At 46.7% G+C, this 21,074-nt stretch overlaps 2 protein-coding genes across 3 annotated transcripts in view; one reads left to right on the forward strand and one right to left on the reverse strand.

Annotated features, from left to right (window-relative positions):
• MAFK (MAF bZIP transcription factor K) lies at window positions 1-12,825 on the reverse strand. 2 transcript variants are annotated; one of them, XM_065411733.1, is made up of 3 exons: window positions 12,743-12,825; window positions 1,757-1,836; window positions 2-583 (listed from the first exon to the last, which is right to left on the reverse strand). In XM_065411733.1, exons 2-3 carry the CDS (start codon window positions 1,790-1,792, stop codon window positions 149-151), a joined length of 471 nt encoding a protein of 156 aa, XP_065267805.1. In that variant the 5' UTR covers window positions 1,793-1,836; window positions 12,743-12,825; the 3' UTR covers window positions 2-148. The 2 variants fall into 2 exon arrangements, with proteins under 2 accessions (XP_065267803.1, XP_065267805.1); XM_065411731.1 differs by lacking the exon at window positions 12,743-12,825 and having other exon boundaries at window positions 1-583; window positions 1,757-1,915.
• Window positions 12,810-21,074, forward strand: part of LOC135884388 (lysosomal alpha-glucosidase-like) — a 24,527-nt gene continuing 16,262 nt past the window's right edge. Inside the window, 2 exon segments of the mRNA XM_065411730.1 lie at window positions 12,810-12,889; window positions 12,891-13,025. Of these exon segments, the coding sequence (XP_065267802.1) occupies window positions 12,810-12,889; window positions 12,891-13,025 (215 nt within the window).

Consider the following 21,074-nt stretch of genomic DNA (forward strand, 5'->3'; position numbering starts at 1 on the left):
TTGTAGATTTTTTTTTTTTTTTTTTGCACTTTTGAAAGAGAAGGAATTGTTAAAATGCCAATTCTTGAAGTGACCAAGGACTCTGGAACGGTGCATAAGAGCCCTTTCCCCATCCCTCCGAAAGGCTGTAGTTCCCCCATCTAGGGCACTAGGATGCTGCTGAAAATGGCACAGAACTGGATGAGATTTCAGCTGATTTCACAATGGTGATGACACTAGTGGTGGCGACTTTGGTTGGGGTAATAGGCCCCCGTGCAACGGTACGAGCAAAGGTCTGCAATGCCTCGTACTTGGAGCGCAGGGCGTCCAGCTCTAGCTTCATGCTGCTGTTTTCTCGGGCCAGCTTCTCCACCTCTTGCTGCAGCTCAACCCGCTGCCTCTCCAGCTCCTCCTTCTGTGTCACACGCTTGATGCGGCAGCTGGCAGCATAGCCCCGGTTCTTGAGCGTGCGCCTCCGCTGCTTCAGGCGGATGACCTCTTCTTTCGTGAGACCTCTCAGGTGCTGGTTCAGCTCCCGGACGGACATTGACACGAGTTCATCGTCACTCAGCACTGGGGCGTTCTCTCCTGACTCCTCCTTTACCTACAAGTATCAATGTCAGAGAGATAACAGTCAACAACAACAACGTGAACAGGTACTGAGTAGCCATCCTGGCTAAAGCAAGAAAGCAACTATGCTACCCTGCAGTAATGTAACTATATTCATATAGCGCCTCTCCGACAGAACGATTCCAAAGCACTTTACAGGCTATGCATGCCACAGAAATGCAGCCACCTCTGGGTGGTGCATGGCAGATATTTCGGCATAGTATCTTCAGGATACTACAAGGAGAATTTTAAGGAGACTGGAGTAAAATTGTTTGAGCTGAAACATGCCATGGGATCTTTATCGCAAGGGGTCAGGACCATAGCTTTTCATCTCATCTCCAGCAGCACAGTGCCTTGTGGGATTACGCTGAGGCATTGGTTCAGTACTGATCCAAAAGAAACACCACCACGTCCTGCATCTTGTGCATTTCTTTTCTGAAGGTCTCTCACCCATGTACTGTCCAAACCCAACACTACTTAGCTCATAAGACCACATCCTGAAGTGGTAAGGCTGCAGGCCCATTTATTGGGCCACAGTACAGGGAGGTTAGATGGGGCAGACAGAGGAACTCTCCCTCTCTCAACCTTTAAGAGGTTATTTGTTTGGTCTCTAGCCACAGTTATTTGCAGAACTTTGAAGGGGTAAAAAGAACATCTACAGAGAATGCAGGACACCTGGAGGAGAGACCCAAGACACTAGAAGGGATTTCTAACAGGCTCATCAGCAAAATGTGCCATCAAAGCCATGAGGCAAGGGTGTCTATGAAGAGTTCACTGCCTACACAGATCTATAGGTAAGACATCTGCAAATCTGTGTCTTCCTTATCTAAGTGCATATGCCCTTAGTAGCAGCAATCTCTCACACCCGCATATCTGTCAATACACCTCAACCCCCACCTGTTTAGAAGTGTCTCCTTAATACCAACAGGGATACTCTAATCTATGCACAATCCCAGAGACTCTGCTCTTCCCCCCCATTATGTCATCAGTGCCCCTCTATCCTTTCTTCACAAGTGCTTCCCAGCGGATACCAGAGAAGCATTCTGACACACTAATTTGCAAACAGAACCCCTCAGAGAATAAATGGCTTTTGGCACTACTGGTGCGGCTCCTTGACCCATCCCATTTACCCAGAATCAGATCAGTCAGGCTCCCACCACAGCCTTACCTTTAATGCCTTGTTCGGTTTGGGATTAGTCGTCATAACCTGGGCACAGTCTCCTGGACAGAACTGGTCAGAAATTGCAACTGGAAAAAACAACACAACAAGATTTTCAAAGGGAATGGGGAAGGAAACAGACCCAACATTCAAGACATAGTGACCCATTCTCTACAGCACCATGCGACGTTTTGGGGCTATGTAACCACTCACTAACAAAAACCATCAACCTTTAGGACCACCAAAAGGATTCAGAGAGGAGTGTCTTCCTTTAGCCACATATGGGAGGGTCTTTGTATTGCCAGCAAGTGCCACATGTAAATATAGCTTGTTTGGATTTTTTGAAGTTAAATGGGGCTTGTTTTAAATTCTTGATATTATTTTTGCTGAGAAAAAGTGCGAGGAAGTGGATCAATACTGGATTCCATCCTCAATTAGCAATTGTGCTGGCTACCATATACTACTGTGGCAATGTGCTATTTCACCTCTAAGGGCTAGAGGGGAGTTCAGTCTCCATGAGCCAGTCAGTTTTTCATCTGCCCTGTGGAGGATTTTGAGATATACAGATCCAGCCGGTAGGGACTGGACTAAGACTATCAACTCATTTCACAAAAGACACGGAAAAGCCACCAGACAGTAATGCTGCCGCCGCTCCCCTCCCATTTTGGTCATTACTGACCTGGACTGGCTTTGAACCAGCAGCCTGGGGAAGAAAGGTATTCCATTACTAACCCTTAGCCACAGACACCGTAAATATATCACTTTTGAAAAAGCAGGCAAAACCGATTATTAAGACACAGGGCGAGTTTCTGTGCCTCCCGGTAGATCAGGACTGTTGCTTCACGTCTCACCCTAAGGCTGCGAGAAGTCACCTGTCTGATATTCCTAGAGGAGTATCCATTGACATAAAGAATGTCCTCTGCTGGGAAGCTGCCCTTCACTCTCACCTTCGCTGCTAACTTCTCCCCTTCAATCAGCACTTTAGAGAATCCGTCCAGGGGGACCTTGTTCCAGAACCTTCACACCCACCAAGTTGGAGAGATGACATTGCCAGAGTGATTGTTCGTGATGTACCTACCACAGAAGAGGGCACTGCAGCTGTGACATCACAGCATCTGCCTATACTTTCCCCAGCATCTTGGCTACACAAGCTGGGGAGGGTGCGAGGGCTCCAGCTCTGACACAGAGTCTGTCCCTCCCAAGGAGCGGCTGTAGTGGATTTCAAAGGCTGCAGTGGTGCTGGGTGACAGAACACACAGACTGTCTGGCGGGAGTTCTGCCCCCCTCCCCATCCCATTTCCACGTCTGCATCGTGTCACACATTCTAATCATTCATGAAAAATACAGCCAAAGCATCCCAAGCATGATTCCCTTCTGATAGTTGCCATGGTGACCTTGGGAAAGTAGCCAACCCTGAGCCAGTAACCATGGAAACAGAGAAGCCCAAAAGCAATAATGACTTCAGGTCATGTCTGTGCAAAGACATCATGAGGTCGTCAGAGAGTAAACAAACTCATTCATATCTGCAAACAACCCTGGAGGTGGGAGGTCCAAGGGCATATGAAAGTGGGATGCAGGGGGTGACAGGGAGTTGTGTGGGTAAAGGAGGCTGGCTCAGTTCAGGCTGCTTTTACTTTAATTGTACCAGTCAAGATACTTCATCATGTGACATGCACACAATTGAGGTAGAGGAAAGACAAAGAACAGAATCACAAAGTAAAGGCATTTCCCTGGATTGCAGAATGTCCTCAATAATGCACCTCATCTCTTTGTCAGCCTGAGACAGAGATAGTAGCTTTCCATCTCTCCATCTGCATGTCTCGCCCCCACCCGACTGCTTCCTATCACGCAGTACACGAGCCAGACCAGCGAGAGATGCTTCATGATGAATGGGCCACTTAAAGCGACTGGTACGCAGTGTCTTTTGTGCGGCACCACACAGGGTGGTGCATTGTGTCGTATTACACCCCATCCTCACAGCAGTGCCAGCTACCCTCACCTCCTCCCCGGCAGCAGGAGCAGACTCAGCTAAGCCCACTAAAATGCCATGGACAAATGGTCATTATTCATCACAGTCTGAGTAGCACAAACCCACCTGGGAGGGCACCTCACCACTTACTGAGGGGGAAAAGGGATGGGTGTGGAGCTGGAGTCTGACCTCTCTTCTATGTGAAATACAAAACTTGCAGCACAACTAAGAAGCCTGAGACACACACAGACATCTGTCCAGACATCACTTCTCCCCCTTTGCAGTTCTCCTCTCCCTCACTTCCCAGTCACACTTGGTATTCACTAACTACGTCTAGGAGCATGCTCCTGCTCAAGTCAGAGGCACAAACACACATCATAAGCACAGACAGGAAGAAGAAAGGGCTCCTAGCCCTGGCCAAACGGTCCCAATGAGTACAAGGAGCAGCAAGTCGCCCGTGTATAAAGGAAACACACTGCACCCCCCTCCCTTCGTGTGCACACACATACACACACAGAGCCTCAGGCCTGGCAGTCAGTTGGTGCCATAGCTATGTAGTGAGTCACCAGCTGTTTACAGAGTTGGAGAGCTAGAGCTCAGATTCCCATAGACCCAGAAACCCTTCCTTCCTTCCCTCCGCATCCCCCCCATCCCCCCCCATCCCTGCAGGGAAAGGGGCACACCACAGTCCTGCTGTCGGCACCTGGCCCAGTGAAAACGGAAAAGGGAAGTCAAGAAAGGAAGGGGGGGTGGGAGGGAGAGAACATGACTCGGTCACACCCACCGATTACACAAAAAGGCTTTTGATCCTCACCCAGTGAGTCTTCAAAGCACTTTCTACACCAGTCGATGGAAAAACTGAACACTCCGCTGGCTGCTCAGAGAGGGGAAGAAATGTGGAATATTGTGGAAAGCAAGTGCTGAGGGTGGAGACTCCCTCGGGGGTTACTGTCGGGGGTAATCTGCCACCCAAAGTAACTCTGCTTATTTTTAAAAGCTTCCTGCGACTCTGTGTGATGAACCCCCCTTCTGGTCACCTGTTGCTTTGTGCTCTGATGTCTGCTGAAGGGATGTCTATTTACATTCCACACTGCTCAGAGGAAGGTCCTAGACTCCTCCATGTTTGGTACCAGACCAGGCACACAACAATTTAACAAGGGCCCAGGTTGTTACAAGTGTTATAGAAATTAGAGATGTAGGAGCTCTAACATGCCATCCTTCATAGTTGGGGGTCAGTATTAACACAGGATGCCTCCTGTTCATTAAATAAATGGCAGCTTGGCTTATAAATTGGTATATTCTAGAAGAAACCAGCATGTCCTCTGAAGTCTTTTAGGATCAGCTCCCATTATAGGGGTCCAGGCACAAAGACAGGCAGAACACCAGAGTCACTAGTGGGATTAAGATGAAGGGCTGGGGGTGGGGAGAACTCAATACACAGGTGGTGGTCACTAAATTAGCTGTAAATACTGAGCAAAATCAGCATCTGGAAGAAGACCCCATGCAGGAATTTGGTTGTTGCATAAGCATCAATTCTCAAATACTGGTTCACGCACAGACATTGGAGTCAAGGTCCACTGCTATTTGAGAACAGACTCCTACTCCAGAGTTTAATATAGTACTGTTAAAACCACCAAGATAAGATCACTCAAGTGACTGAATATCCCATGATAAATTTATTTTATGCCATGGATCATCATGTGGTGTGGTCTGAGCAAGACTTAGTACCATGAATTTGGTTGTAATCCTGACAGACAATTATGCACTCTTAGGCCTTGAGCAAGTTACTTAACTTCTGACTCAATTTCCCCATCTGTAAGGTGGGGATAAAAATACTTACACAGTTGGTGCTGTTTATGACTATCCATTTACCACCTACAAGTGGTTAAATATACTACAGTATGTGGCATTTCCTGTACACAGACTGCAAAAAAACAGAACCCCCCTAAGTAAAAAGGTACACAGTGCTGCATTCAATTTTTAATGGTGCCCAGTGCACATACCTTATAGGGGTGTCTGCAAGGCTCTATATAAATGTGTGATCTATAAACATTTTCTTTCCCTATTCCTTGTTAACTGCATTTGCAGCCTCATGTCTAAAGCTAGACTGCAAGCTTTTTGGAGCAGGGACTATGTTACTTTTATTCTGTAAGCCACATGGCACATTGCTGAGTGATAGATAAATATGTACTAAGTATTATTATGCCCCTGGTAAAGGAACAAGTGTTTCTATAAGGTTGTGTTTCCCATTTATATTTAAAACAAGTGTTTTTATTGGAAGGATACAAAGAACCCTAGTGCTAGTGTTTTTATAAGGTTATCCGACACCACTTCTGTCCAGGGCCGGATTTACACCTTACGTGCTCCTCGGCACAGCATCTTCAGCGCCCCCCGCCTACAGCTGACCTTTGTCTTGCACACAGTTTTAGAGAGGTAAGTTGCCTCCAGAATGCCTGTGCCCTTAGGCACGTGCCTACTGTGCCTAATTGGAAATCCGGCCCTGCTTCTGTCAACACCCTTGCAGTTGACCCCCAGATGGCTCCTATCTGACTTATAGCATCCTCATGAGAGCTTGAAGCACTCTGCTTATTCAGCCCAGGATCACAAGTTTGATGGTTTCAGTTTGGCAGATACAGCACTACCCACTATTTTTCTTTGGGGCTCTCCTCTTCCCCACCCACTCAGCCAAGACAACCCTTACTAGTGGGATGAGGTGGGGCAGCACTGCTGTGTGAGAAGAAAAGAGCACAGCAGAGGAGATCAGAATTTGGTTTTAGTAGCACTTTTCACACTCCAGTGCTCCCAAAGCACTTTACAGAGGACAGTGTTAGATACCAGCAGCCATGGATGCACTTGTTTGTAGTTCATACACAGCCTTGGATGTTAAAACTCATTTTACTACAAAAGGAAACATTGGCAAGGACATAAATTATCCAGTAGGAAGCACCACAGTTCTTTAGCTTCCATTCACACATGAAGCAGCATGTACAGTAACCTGAGACTATATGACCATCTCCCCAAGCAAGCCTGCAACAACTTTTCCCCTCCTAAGGAGGGGACAGAGGAGTGCAGTTTAAGCAGGAAGGAATTCTCAATTTTATCTGACTATTAATCATCAATAGTCTCAATTAAGCACAGAAGATTATGCTAGGAATACACCCTGTCCAGCCATACTAAAATCCAGCTAGATCATTTCCAATGAAATTGTTCTGTCACTTACCCAAACTTTCTGTTTATCCACAAGCTATTTTCAACTCTTGGTACCCTTTTTCCTGCTTCTGCCTGTAAGTTTCCTTTAAGATTTAAAAGGCTGGCTCCTTGAAGCTGCAGTGTGGCTGGTCACCATGAATGAGTAATCCATAGCCAACAGCCTACCCTTATGTCAGAGGCCAGACAGACTGCCCTGGCTGCTGCTGTGAGAAACGGAATAGCCACGCTATTCCTGGCCCCTGCAGAGCATTTCAATTTGACAACTGTTCTCATCCGGTGAGAAGCGCACACTTACTTACCCAATCCCTATCGTCACACCTCCACATGCCATACGTGAGACACCTGCAAGACGGTCAAGTCAGTTAACCATGCCTACAAAGCTGGCCACATGACACGTCCACCAAGGAGGACATCAGGTCTGACAGATGAGGGAACGGCAAATGCTTAAACCCTAAGCTCTGTGCCTCTGTCCCTTGGAGACACAGCATGGATTCCCAAGACACTGCAGTGTGGAATGCAGAGAATATCTTCCCTTCCATCATTCACAAGTCCTCCTCCTGCTCTAACAATCCTCACACACACTGAGAGGCAGACTGACACTTGTCATTCATCTGTAACAGAGAAGGGGGGAAGGATACCCCGATGATGTGAATCACACAGAGAGCAAGCATACGTGAGGCAATAACTTCTACGTGAATGGAGAGAAGACACAGAGGAGGGGTGAGTCACTGTGTGTACTGTTCTAGAGAGAAGCTATACACAGAACACTCACCCAGCTAGCCAGCTTTCCATTTCTCTTATGGATCAGAACCAGCATCCAGCAGCAAAGAACAGATTCAGAAACCTTCGGACTGAATCAGAATGCTGTCAGGACAGGACTCTGAGGCTCTCTCTGGGGAAGCCTGGACAGGGATCAGACAGTCTTCAGTGGTTTAGTAAACAACTGAGTCAGATGCTGCAGAGCCCTTGTGGTTACAGAGCAGAGGATTCAGGGGATCATGAGTGCATGCCTGTGTGTCACACTACAGAGACCTTGGAGTTTCAGGAAGGGGAGACTGGGAGCTACTGACGTACTGCAGACAGCTTCTGATATAAAGAGGGTACAGAGCTCTGATCTCATGTGCATTTATAAAATATAGTGATAAACAATGTTATACTAATATCAGTTAAATCTCACACCAGCTCCAGTGGCAAATAAAGATTCCATTTTACAGACACTGAAACTGAGGCCCTGCACAGTGAAGTGATTTGCGCACAGCCACACTGGGATTTAATGGCAGAACTGGGATTAGGATTTATGAATTCATAGCTCTTAGTCATCCTATGCTCCAACTATTATATCACATCTTTCTCAGCTTATATAGTTATAGTTATTAAGGAGGAAAGATAACAGTACTGTTATGCAGTGTCCCATATGTTGGGAGCCAGTGGAATTTGCCACAGATCTACCCCTTGCTTCAGAACCAAGCAGCAGGATCATTGCTTTCATTACGGAGAATTTCTAGGCTTTACAGTCACAAGAATATCGTCCAAACATGAACCAATGGAGTATTACCTGCCTGAGTCTTTAGACAGCCTGAAACAATAGCTTAGCAAAAAGTGTGAGAGGCTTGTTCATCTCAATAGGGTGCTGAGCTTGGGATTTCTTGAGAACGTAGAGAGTTAGCACTGTTCCAGTATTTCACAGCTAGATGCCTGCTAAAAGTACAGGTGTGTTTGTGGGATTAAAAACTGCACACCATGCCACCTCAGCAGCCAAAGCCCCAGGCGTCCCACCTTCAGTTCTCAAACCTCCAATATAGTTGCATGTTTTCAATAGAGCACCTGAACACTGACTGACAATGTATACTGAACCGGTCATTTACAGTTAATTCAATAAAGACATAGACATTACAAAATGTCTAAGACTTCCAATCTGTTTCAGAAACAATGGAGACTAAGGCACCGAATCTAGGGAAACTTGCAAAGTGCACGGCCTTCAGATACTAGAAACTGAGTTTGCGGATTTCTGCTTCCATATTTTTTAGACGCTGTACTTTTGCAGTGGGGTCTGAGTTAACCCTAATGTTTCAAAGAACATTTAACACAATTAAACTAAAGTGTGAGTGCAAAGCCCTGACAAATTTTGCCAAGTGTCCTGCTAATGGGATTCAGCACAGCCCCTGCACTCTGTAACCATATCCTCATCAATAATTATCCTCCACATTCTCTCTGAGAGTCTCTTAGGTACAAACAGGGTTAATTCTCCCTCCCCCTTGGTCCTGCCTATTCTATGCACTGTCATTGGATCATAAAAGTGTCCATCATGTTTAGGCAGAGACGAGAGGAGGCAGGCTTCTCTGCATTAGTTTACACACGGAAGGGGAGAGAAAGAGACCAGGCGACAAGCACGCTCCATCAGTGCGAAAGCAGCAAGGTAAATAAATTAAATACTAAACCATGGCAGCTGCATAACGGAACATACTGGCTGGGCTGGTGTTGGGAGCAGGACTGCACCTTTTCCAAAGACACAGGGCCCCAAATCCCACAAAATGGGATGCAGTTTTCCACTGTGTGGGACAGGAGCATTTGCTCACTACCTCTCTGTTCTTCTTCCCAGACCCAGCTTTGCTCTAGTGAGGAGCTACCCAGGGGGCAGACAGGTCAAGTCAGTTAATGGAGCCCTTTCCATTTTCTGCAAAGCCCCTTTGCCCAAAAGTGTTTGTTCACAATTTGAGATTTCATGGCCTGTATTCTGCTGGGATCCACAGAACAGGGCCCCTCCTCCACTGAGCAACACACAGGGGAATGGGTGTGTGTCTGGGGGGGTGGAAATAGAGAAACGGCCCTTTGCAGCAGCAACAGATCTCTCTAAAGTTGACTATGAAATGTTTTTTAAGGTTTAGAGACACCTCCATTCCCCCTCCTTTGTCTCCCCCAGCGGGGATGTTTCTCTAGCTTGTGCCATCTCCTTCCCTGTCTGAAGAAGATAGAGGAATAAGGTTTCCCCACCCTTATCTCGGTCTAAAAATCCAAAGTGATCAGTATCCTGCACAGTCACCAGGCAAATCTACCCGCAGAGCAGACGCTCTGAATGTTAAAGCCCCCTCCCCCCTCACTTTTCATCAAGGGTGTGGTCTCTGAACTGCTGGAGACCCATCTAACCATTTTCAGATGTTTCCCCCTTCCAGGTGTAGCCCCTCCTCACATGAGACTATGCACACCTCTATGTATCTAAAGAAGGATTGTGGGGTTTGTCAATAAACATCTCCTTCCCCTCAGAAGGGAAACATTTTGTCTCCTCAGAATTCCCATTCTCAGCCAGTCTAGGAAAAGAGTGGACCAGGAAACCAAACCTGCATTTCTCACATCAGCACAGAACGTTACTGTTAGTCCAGAAAAACTCTTTTCTAAGCAAACTAGTGTATTTTGTAGGGAGGATAAAGGCCACTGAGATGCAAACTGCCAGTAGTAGGGATGCCTGCTTATCAGTGTTTCCAGAACCTCAGTGCTCCACTCAGAACTGTGGACCCATACTGATTTTATCCAGAATTCTCAAGGCTCTCTTTACACTTCAAAGTCAGTCATATTTAGAACTGAGTCACAGGGCACAGGTTTGCTAGAACTGTTTTCAAGAACCATTCAAAACTAGACACAATCTGTATGCTTGTCCTATAGCACAAGCTAATGAGAACCACCACTACGATGTGGGTTCAGGGTCCCCTCCTCCACCATCTTAAGCTTTTGGCCTTCCCGGTGATAGAAAACATGCCAGTGTCTGTAGCAAGGACTGCTGGCCGTTCTGATTCAAAATGCAAGGCATCTTACGTTACCAAGACCATGTTTAAACCAGGAGGCTCTTTCAGTCTCATGGGTGGCCATGTGGAGCAGGTGATTAAGCAACATGTGCCTTACACAGGGTTTCAACACCCCAGGATGTCATATGAAGGTGTGTCCATTTGTCATGGCTAACACAATGCAAAGAATTACAAAAAAAAATCTAGGGATATGCAATTTCCTTTAATATCATAGTAGAAGGGTTTGCAGGAGCGTCTGAATTCTAGCAGTCGCCCTTCCTCAGGTACTTGCTGTGTGCCACCAACATGCATGCATACAGATTCCTCTGCATGTTATTCGAATGCTTGGTGATGGGGCTGCATGGATTCTTTAAGGGGACAGAATAAAATCATTCAGAGAGGAGCTATGCACAAATGCTAAATTCAGAAAAAGCATCACAACTTGGAGACATTACACCAGCAGCGCTATCTAAATTCAGAAGGATTTAACTGAAAAGTTGCTTTGCTGAATCATACAGCTTGCTACACTACACCTTGTTCTAGTGGATGCAATCCTTCCAGCCCAACCATTAACTCCCTTCAGGCTATCCATGTTCACTCAGGATATGTCTACACTGCGCACCTTACAATGGCGCGCTGTTGTAAGGTACACAGTGTAGCCGCTCTTTGTCGCCAGGAGAGAGCTCTCCGGAGGACAGGATAAAACCATCACCAACGAGGGGTGGTAGTGTGGTCGGCAGGCAGGAGACGTTCTCCCTCTGACAAAGCGTTTTCTCCACACTGGTGCTTTTCACACCCCTGAGCTACAAAAGTTTTAATGCCGAAAGTGCAGTGTAGACATAGCCTCACTCCCAACCACCATCCCTCTCTACTCTCCTTCATGCCTGCCCAGGCTCTCATTCCATACTGGAGAGGATAGGCAGAGGATTGGGGTCTCTGGCCTAGTTAATGCCCATACCTCCTCTCCACTCAAGCCTCCTGTCCCAATGCCCCTTTGGTAGGCACCCTCTCCTCAGTTAAAAGACCATTCCAGACTCCGCTATTCATCTTGCCTGAAACTCTGGTCCTAAGACCCTCCCAACCTTTCTGATCCATTGCATTTACCTCTCCTCTCTGCTCAGATTTCCTGCTCCAATGCACCATTGACAGAGTCCCACCAGGTGAGTGCTAATCCCATATACTTCTGCACTCTTCTCCCCAAGGGGGTTGGACTAGATGACCTCCTGAGGTCCCTTCCAACCCTGATATTCTATGATTCTAAGACCCTTATGCCATCTGCAGTGTAGGAGCCATTCCTGCCCCTCAGATCCCCAGTGCTCCTTGTACCTCTCCACGGTCACTCAGCTTAATCTCTGGCCTTCTCGTCTCACCGCCTATCCCCAAGAGATGTGGGCAGCATCCCCGACTCCTCACCAAGCCTCCTTATTAATGGCCCAGATCCCGCTTCTCTCCCTCATGCCACACTCCAGGCACCCAGCCCCTCTAGTTCCTGCTTCTCATCCCAATGCCAAGCCTGCCAGCTCCGCTTCTCGCACCCCGCCCTGAGCCCCACTGCCCTCTGATCAGAACCACCCCGGCTCCCGCCCCTCACAGCCTGCGCGCCCCATGGCAGTGCCCCACACCGCTCCCTGCCCCCGCGCGCGGGCCAGCCCCAGCGGCCCCCCCCGTCAGTCCCCTCCATCCCGAGCGGGTCCCCCGGATTTGCCATTCTCCGAGCCGCAGCGCCCCCCACCTGCTCCTCAGCCAGCCCAGCCGCCCGCCGGCGCCGAGCGCGTGGTGGGGCCCCCGTCCGGGGCAGCCACGTGTGTGAGCGCCGCCCCCCCCTCCCGGCGCGGAGCCGGCCGCGGCATCACCCCCCGGTCCGGTCCGGGAGGGGGTGGACACCACGTGTCCCACGCGATGGTGACTCAGCAAATTTCCAGCCCCTGCTACAAAGTGCCCGGCCCCTCCTTGCCCGGCTCGGGGGCTCCGCGCGGGCCGGACCCTGCCCCACCCCGCCGAGCAGGACCCAACTGCCGCACCCCGGGGGCTGCGTCTTACCTGGGCCTGTCAGGAGCGCGCGGGGGGGAGGTGGCGGTGGAGGCGGGGACGCGCGCGGCGCGGGGGAATGGTGGCGGGGACGCGCTTCTCAGCCTCCCTCCCTGTGTGTGCGAGTCCCGGGAACAACAACAAGCGCGGGCCCCCCCCGCCCCGGAGCCGACCAACCAGGGGCCGGGCCGCTTCCGGGATCGCGCATCACTCCACGCGTCACGTGGCCACGCCCTCTCGGCATAACGCGTCATCTGGTCACGCCCACCGTGTTCATTCATGGAGCGCAGACACGGTAGGGGGAGGAGGCGGGGGCGCACAGGGAAGGGGCCGGAGGATGGGGGAGGGGCCGAGGGGGCCGGGCAGGAGAATGGGGGAGTGGCCGGGGGGCCGGGCAAGAGGATGAGGGCGGGGCCGGGCAGGAGGAGGCGGAAGTGCAGTTGGTACAGGAGGGGCAGTGGAGACAGGAGAGTGGGGAGGGGCATCCATTCCTTCCCGTAGTAGTGTGGGGCATAATGAGTGTGCTGTTTGACTACCCAACATCTATCTTGTATTGCTCACCCCCATGAGCAACATCCCTGACCCTCTACACATCCCTCACTGCTGAGGTGCAGCCACCTCTGGGGTGGGGGGTAGCAGCTTTACAGGGTGGTCAGAGACAAGCAATTGCTTCAAACTCTGTCTTGTACAAAAAAAATGCCCTGGGCACCCTAACGTTCTGGCAGAACCCGGGTATACAAGGTCTTGCCTGAAAAGCCCCCACACAGTAAACTGCAGGGTGCCTGCTCTACCTAACTTCTTTCAGACTCCAGGGAGCTTGGGATATTTCAGATGCAACGTTTAGAGTGCTGATCATCATCCCCTTTGGCAGCCTAGAGGGGCTGTGTTCAAGATACCTACCTTGTCGTGCCCGTAAAGCTAAGTGGTGCCAAAGGGAGGCTACAATTTCAAGAATCTAGGATACAGCTGCACAGCAGTATTGGGCTTCTGTAAAATATTTAGGAGCACTGTTCATTTCTAAAGTAGTGGCTGATTGTCATATGTTGTGAAGCTGTTTTCACCATCTCGTTTTCCACAATACCAATAAGTGAGTTTACCTTCAGTATGGAGAAGGGGGTTCCCTTTAAATTATTCCCATCTGGGTTTTCCAATGCCTCTTGTCATCTATCTTTTAGACTGTAAGGTCCAGAAGGAACAGACTGTCTTTATTTTTGTGTTTTGTACAGCACCAAGCACCTAGTCAAATAATAATAATAATATCTTTCACCTCTTTTAGAATTAAGCAATTTTTCTTCCTTGCTTTTTAATAGAAGTTTCTCATATTATTTCTGATATCTTGTGATGTACATTATATTTATATTTTTGGCAGTGGAATAGAAAATGGCTTTCAGTTTCAATTTTTTCTCAGTCACGTGGATTTCAAAGTACTTCTTCCTTGAGTTTCAGTGTGACTTTAATGTAATGCTAAAGTCCACAAGAGGAGAATGCAAGTGTCCAATTACCATATAACACTATATTTAGGCTTGGAAGGATTATATTTTTTATCAGTTAGTGTTGGTAAACATCGATATCATGGTACAAACACTGACAAAAAAAAATTCCACAAGTAATTGAAATGTACAGATCGGCAAAGGAAGAAAAATGCTGCTTGAGAATTTAGAGTTTGATTTAAGGATATTTACTTCATATAGTTTGACATTTGATGTTGACAATTTGTGTTTTAATAGTTATAAAGCTTTAACTTTTTGAATGTCAGTGCTTACTGTCATTAGATAATTGTCTTACTCTGCCTGAATTTCTCACAACTGGGAAAATTTAAATTGATAACATTTGAAACAAAAAGCATGAAACCCACAATTTTGTGCTACTGTGAAAATTAAGCTAATAAAAAGATTTTAAAATGCTTAAAAATAAATATTGATATTATCAGTTGAAATTATATTAAAAACATTGAATTCTGTCAAGCCTAACTACGTATATATCAGAGTCTAGTCAGAGAAAATGAGATCTTAGTTTACATAGTTCTTAGAAAACTTTAAGTTCCCTCCTCTTATGAGCAACTACTGCAGCAGAGAGAGACAAGATACAATCTGGGACAGCAATAATAGAAAGGAGTGAAATTTTACAATCGATTGTTTTCTTTATTTGCTAGAGTCAAGAGACTCTGAAAAGCCGATGGTGGCCAGCAGGGTTAATCCAGTTATCCTGTAGCAATGTCATCAATATTGCCAATTCCTAGTGTTCAAAAAATTATAAATCAAGTCTCAAAAATCATGAGATTTTTAATATATAATAAATGTTGGGTTCTTTTGATTTGCCTTCTGCTTTTTGAACCGTTAGGATTCATGTTAAGTTTTTCTTTGTAACCATGAGGGCTAGAAACAGCTTTCATTTTAAAGAAGCGAGAGTCTCATGTAGTCAATGCCTTAAAGAACGAGGAATACTTGTGGCACCTTAGAGACTATTAAGCTTGAATAAAGACTGGGAGTGGATGAGTCATTACACAAACTAAAAACAGGTTTCAGAGTAGCAGCCGTGTTAGTCTGTATCCGCAAAAATAACAGGAGTACTTGTGGCACCTTAGAGACTAACAAATTTATTAGAGCATAAGCTTTCGTGGGCTACAACCCACTTCTTCGGATGCATATAGAGTGAACCATATATTGAGGAGATATATATACACACACATACAGAGAGCATGAACAGGTGGGAGTTGTCTTACCAACTCTGAGAGGCCAATTAAGTAAGAGAAAAAAAACTTTTGAAGTGATAATCAAGATGGTTCAGTACAGACAGTTTGATAAGAAGCAAGTGTGAAAATACTTACAAGGGGAGATAGATTCAATGTTTGTAATGGCTCAGCCATTTACAAAAACTAGACAAGCCATTTACAAGACAAACTTTGCCTCTCTACAAAGGAAAAAGGACACTAAACTATCTAAACTGCTACATGCCACAAGGAGCCACAACAGTAGTTCCCTTAACCCACCCAGCAATATTGTTAACCTTTCCAGCTATACTCTTAGCCCAGCAGAAGAGTCTGTCCTATCTCGGGGCCTCTCCTTTTGTCCCTCCAGACCCACGAACATGATACAGTTCTGCGGTGACCTAGAATCCTACTTTCGACGTCTCCGACTCAAAGAATATTTCCAACATACCTCTGAACAGCATACTAACCCACAGAATCCCCCCTACCAGCACTACAAACAAAAGGATTCTGCGTGGACTCCTCCGGACGGTCGAAACAACAGACTGGATTTCTACATAGATTGCTTCCGTCAACGTGCAAAGGCTGAAATTGTGGATAAGCAACATCACTTGCCCCATAACCTCAGCCATGCTGAACACAACGCCATCTACAGCCTCAGAAACAACCCTGACATCATTATCAAAAAGGCTGACAAAGGAGGTGCTGTCGTCATCATGAATAAATTGGAATATGACCAAGAGGCTGCTAGACAGCTCTCTAACACCACATTCTACAGGCCATTATCCTCTGATCCCACTGAGGATTACCTAAAGAAACTACACCATCTGCTAAAAAAACTCCCTGACAAAGCACAGGAACAAATCTGTACAGACACATGCCTAGAACCCCGACCAGGGACATTCTATTTGCTACCCAAGATCCATAAACCTGGAAATCCTGGACGCCCCATCATCTCAGGCATTGGCACCCTAACATCAGGCTTGTCTGGTTATGTGGACTCTCTCCTCAGACCCTACGCTACCAGCACTCCTAGCTATCTTCGAGATACTACTGACTTCCTGAGGAAACTAGAATCCATCGGTGATCTTCCAGAAAACACCATCCTGGCCACTATGGACGTAGAAGCCCTCTACACCAATATTCCACACACAGATGGACTACAAGCTATCAGGAACAGTATCCCCGATAATGTCACAGCTAACCTAGTGGCTGAACTCTGTGACTTTGTCCTCACCCACAACTATTTCACATTTGGGGACAATATATACCTTCAAGTCAGCGGCACTGCTATGGGTACCCGCATGGCCCCGCAGTATGCCAACATTTTTATGGCTGACTTAGAACAACGCTTCCTTAGCTCTCGTCCCCTAACGCCCCTACTCTACTTGCGCTACATTGATGACATCTTCATCATCTGGACCCATGGAAAAGAAGCCCTTGAGGAATTCCACCATGATTTCAATAATTTCCATCCCACCATCAACCTCAGCCTAGATCAATCCACACAAGCGGTCCATTTCCTGGACACTACTGTGCTAATAAGCGATGGTCACATAAATACCACCCTGTACCGGAAACCTACTGACCGCTACACTTACCTACATGCCTCCAGCTTCCATCCAGGACACACCACACGATCCATTGTCTACAGCCAAGCTCTAAGATATAACCGCATTTGCTCCAATCCCTCAGATAGAGACAAGCACCTACAAGATCTCTATCAAGCATTCTTAAAACTACAATACCCACCTGCTGAAGTGAAAAAACAGATTGACAGAGCCAGACGAGTACCCAGAAGTCACCTCCTACAAGACAGGGCCAACAAAGAAAATAACAGAACACCACTAGCTGTCACCTTCAGCCCCCAACTAAAACCTCTCCAGCGCATCATCAGAGATCTACAACCTATCCTGAAAGATGATCCTTTACTCTCACAGATCTTGGGAGACAGACCTGTCCTCGCTTACAGACAACCCCCCAACCTAAAGCAAATACTCACCAGCAACCACACATCACTGAACAAAAACACTGACCCAGGAACCTATCCTTGTAACAAAGCCCGATGCCAACTCTGTCCACATATCTATTCAAGTGACATCATCACAGGGCCTAATCACATCAGCTATACCATCAGTGGCTCGTTCACCTGCACATCTACCAATGTGATATATGCCATCATGTGCCAGCAATGCCCCTCTGCCATGTACATTGGCCAAACCGGACAGTCTCTACGCAAAAGAATTAATGGACACAAATCTGACATCAGGAATCATAATACTCAAAAACCAGTGGGAGAACACTTTAACCTGTCTGGCCATTCTTTGACAGACCTGCGGGTGGCTATCTTACAACAGAAAAACTTCAAAAACAGACTCCAACGAGAGACTGCTGAGCTGGAATTGAATGCAAACTAGACACAATCAACTCAGGGCTAAATAGGGATTGGGAATGGCTGAGCCATTACAAACATTGAATCTATCTCCCCTTGTAAGTATTTTCACACTTGCTTCTTATCAAACTGTCTGTACTGAACCATCTTGATTATCACTTCAAAAGTTTTTTTTCTCTTACTTAATTGGCCTCTCAGAGTTGGTAAGACAACTCCCACCTGTTCATGCTCTCTGTATGTGTGTGTATATATATCTCCTCAATATATGGTTCACTCTATATGCATCCGAAGAAGTGGGTTGTAGCCCACGAAAGCTTATGCTCTAATAAATTTGTTAGTCTCTAAGGTGCCACAAGTACTCCTGTTATTTTTACAAACTAAAAACGATTTCCGCATGCTAATTTTCCCCTACTGTTACTCACACCTTCTTGTCAACTGTTTGAAATGGGCCATCCTGATTATCACTACAAAAGTTTTTTTTCTCCTGCTGATAATAGCCCACCTTAATCGATTAGTTTCGTTAGAGTTGATAAGGCAACCCCCATTTTTTCATGTTCTCTCTCTCTCTCTCTCTCTCTCTCTCTGTGTGTGTGTGTGTGTGTGTGTGTGTGTGTGTATATATGTATTTTATATATATATAAAATCTTCCTACTGTATTTTCCACTGCATGCATCTGATGAAGTGGGCTTTAGCCCATGAAAGCTTATGCTCAAATAAACTTGTTAGTCTCTAAGGTGCCACAAGTACTCCTCCTTCTTTTTGCTGATACAGACTAACACGGCTACCACTCTGAAACCAGTCACCATGCAAGATCAATGACTTAAGAAGCTAGAGCTTTAAGGCTGCAGCTCAATAAAATCCTGAGATTTGGCAACACTGTGCCCTAACTGAACCTAATATCAACAATGTACTCAACCTTTGAGACCCCAATAGCAATACATCTACTTAGTTTTAGACCATGATGATGAAATACTATGGACTGTTAACTAGAACAGTGGTTCTCAACCAGGGATCTGGAGCCCCCTAGGGGGCCGCGAGCAGGTTTCAGGGGGTGCAACCAAGCAGGGCCAGAATTAGACTCACTGTGGCCCAGGGCAGAAAGCAGAAGCCCCACCACCTGGGGCTGAAGCCCAGGGCCCTCAGCCCCGTCACTCAGAGCTGAAGCCGAAGCTTGAGCGATGTAGTTTTGTGTGGGGCCCTGTGGCAAGGGGCCCCAGGCAACTGCCTTGCTTGCTATCCCTTAACACTGGCGCTGGCTTTTGAATGCAGAAAAGCAGTTGTTGTGGCACGGGTGGGCCATGGAGTTTTTATTGCATGTTGTGCGGGGCCTTAGAACAAAAAAGGCTGAGAACCCCTGAACTAGAACATAGGAAAGGCTGAGTGTTTTAAAACCAGACTTTAAATCTGTCTCTGCACTTGGTCTTGTAACTATGTTTAAAACTGTCTGTCTGTCTAAGCTAGTGATATTAATCCTTTTCAACCTGCAGGCCAAACATATTATTTCAAAAAAAGATCAAGGGGCTGCAATCAATATTTTAAGCCAGACTCTTTGCTTTGTGCCACTCCCTTTGCGCTACCCAGGCGGTGCAAAGGAGCACCTGCAAGTTTCCTGTTGGGGGATTCCTCTGGTGCAGAGCCAGCGTACCCAGCTCCTACATCTCCCCTCCTCACAGCCCTATTTTAGGGGACATATTGAGAGCAGGGTGGGGAAATGGCTGGACCACACAGTGCTCTGGCTATCCCCCTGCTAATATGTGGTCCCTATGGAACCATAGTCAGGAAGTACAAGTTACAGTATCCCTAGGCTACTCTAACCTTTGCTGAGGCAGAAAAATCAGGGAGCTGGTTCTCAGCTTCTCCTCTTCTCCTCTCCTGGGTATACCATGACTTTAAGAATCACATCCTTTTTGAACTGACTTAGCTAGGCTGGCTAAAGCTGCAGTACTACTAAAATAAAGCTACTGTCTAACAGGATCAGTGCTGCTTTCTGTCAAACCTCAGAAATTTACAAAGCGTGTTCAAAAACTGCAATAGACTAACTACCATGCTACGGACCATGGTCCAAGGGCACACATACAGCTAAAGAGGTCTAAAGAGCCAACATACAGCTCGAGATGAGGGTTCAAAGGCAGGTTTTTAGTCATCTTTGTGCTCCCACATCATGGGGCCATTGAGTGTTGGGTCATCCCCAGCCACAACATGGCCGATCTAAATTATGCTGACTTCCAGAGACCCGTGGGTAGGGTGACCAGATGTTCTGATTTTATAGGGACAGTCCTGATTTTTGGATCTTTTTCTTATATAGGTTCCTATTACCCTCCACCCCCGTCCCAATTTTTCACATTTGCTGTCTGGTCACCCTACTTGTGGGGCCATAATGACCAGCAAATTATGAGTTTTTAAATGAAACCTCACAAGGATGATTACAGTAGTGCGTGGGGTGTGGACACACACAGGTATATTCTGTCACAGTCTATATCTGTCTATCTTATTTATATAGGGGAGGCAGCAGGGTCCTATGGATAAGATGTTGGACTAGGAGTCAGGAAACCTGGATTCTATTCCTGGTATTGTCACTCACTATGTGGCCTTGGGCAAGCCACGACTTCTCTGTGAAATGCGGATAATAATTCCTAGCCATTTTTGTAATGGGCTTTGAAATCCTTTCTAGAAACTCCCACTGAACTCAGACAAGGGAAAAGCTCCTAATAAACGTTGGTATGACATAATTGATAAGAATATGGCTTTATTTCTACTGAATGCTTTTTGTTTATATTCAAAGTTCTAATAATCTAACTTTCTTAGGTACCCAAGGAATGTACAGGAAGTTAGGACTCTTGCGCTGCTAATAGACTGAAGTGGTAGAAACCATGTGCAGGGCTTATTTTAGGAGGTTTATGGTACAGCAGGCATGAAGTGCTGCAAGCTGGGAGACCTTACTGTCTTCCTGAAACCACAATGTCAAGAGGAGACAGGTGTATGTAAGCTTCTTAGCTCTCACCGGATCAGAGGCGGGGAGAGCAAAATAGCTAAGTATGTTCAGCAGAGATTTCCAGAGAGAGAAATGGTGGCCCAGTGCATTGGCAGGGGGGATTTTTAATACCAAATGTTCATAGTGATCCGTTCAAATAACAATTTGGGGTCCTGTGTTCCACCAGCCTCCACTGAGGTGGCAGGCAAAGTCTGTTTGCACCTGTGAACCCCTGCGCTTATACATGTCCAGGGGCATTTGGTGCATGGATCAG

Source organism: Emys orbicularis, chromosome 10 (genome assembly GCF_028017835.1).
Source record: "Emys orbicularis isolate rEmyOrb1 chromosome 10, rEmyOrb1.hap1, whole genome shotgun sequence".
Lineage (NCBI taxonomy): Eukaryota > Metazoa > Chordata > Testudines > Emydidae > Emys > Emys orbicularis.

What these genes read in the sequence shown, in the direction of transcription:
- MAFK (XM_065411731.1), bottom strand. Translation starts at nt 1,915, where the DNA reads ATGGGTCACTATGTCTTGAATGTTGGGTCTGTTTCCTTCCCCATTCCC. An exon ending in AACCGAACAAGGCATTAAAG is followed by an intron (nt 584 to 1,756) that starts GTAAGGCTGTGG and finishes TGATACTTGTAG; the next exon opens with GTAAAGGAGGAGTCAGGAGA.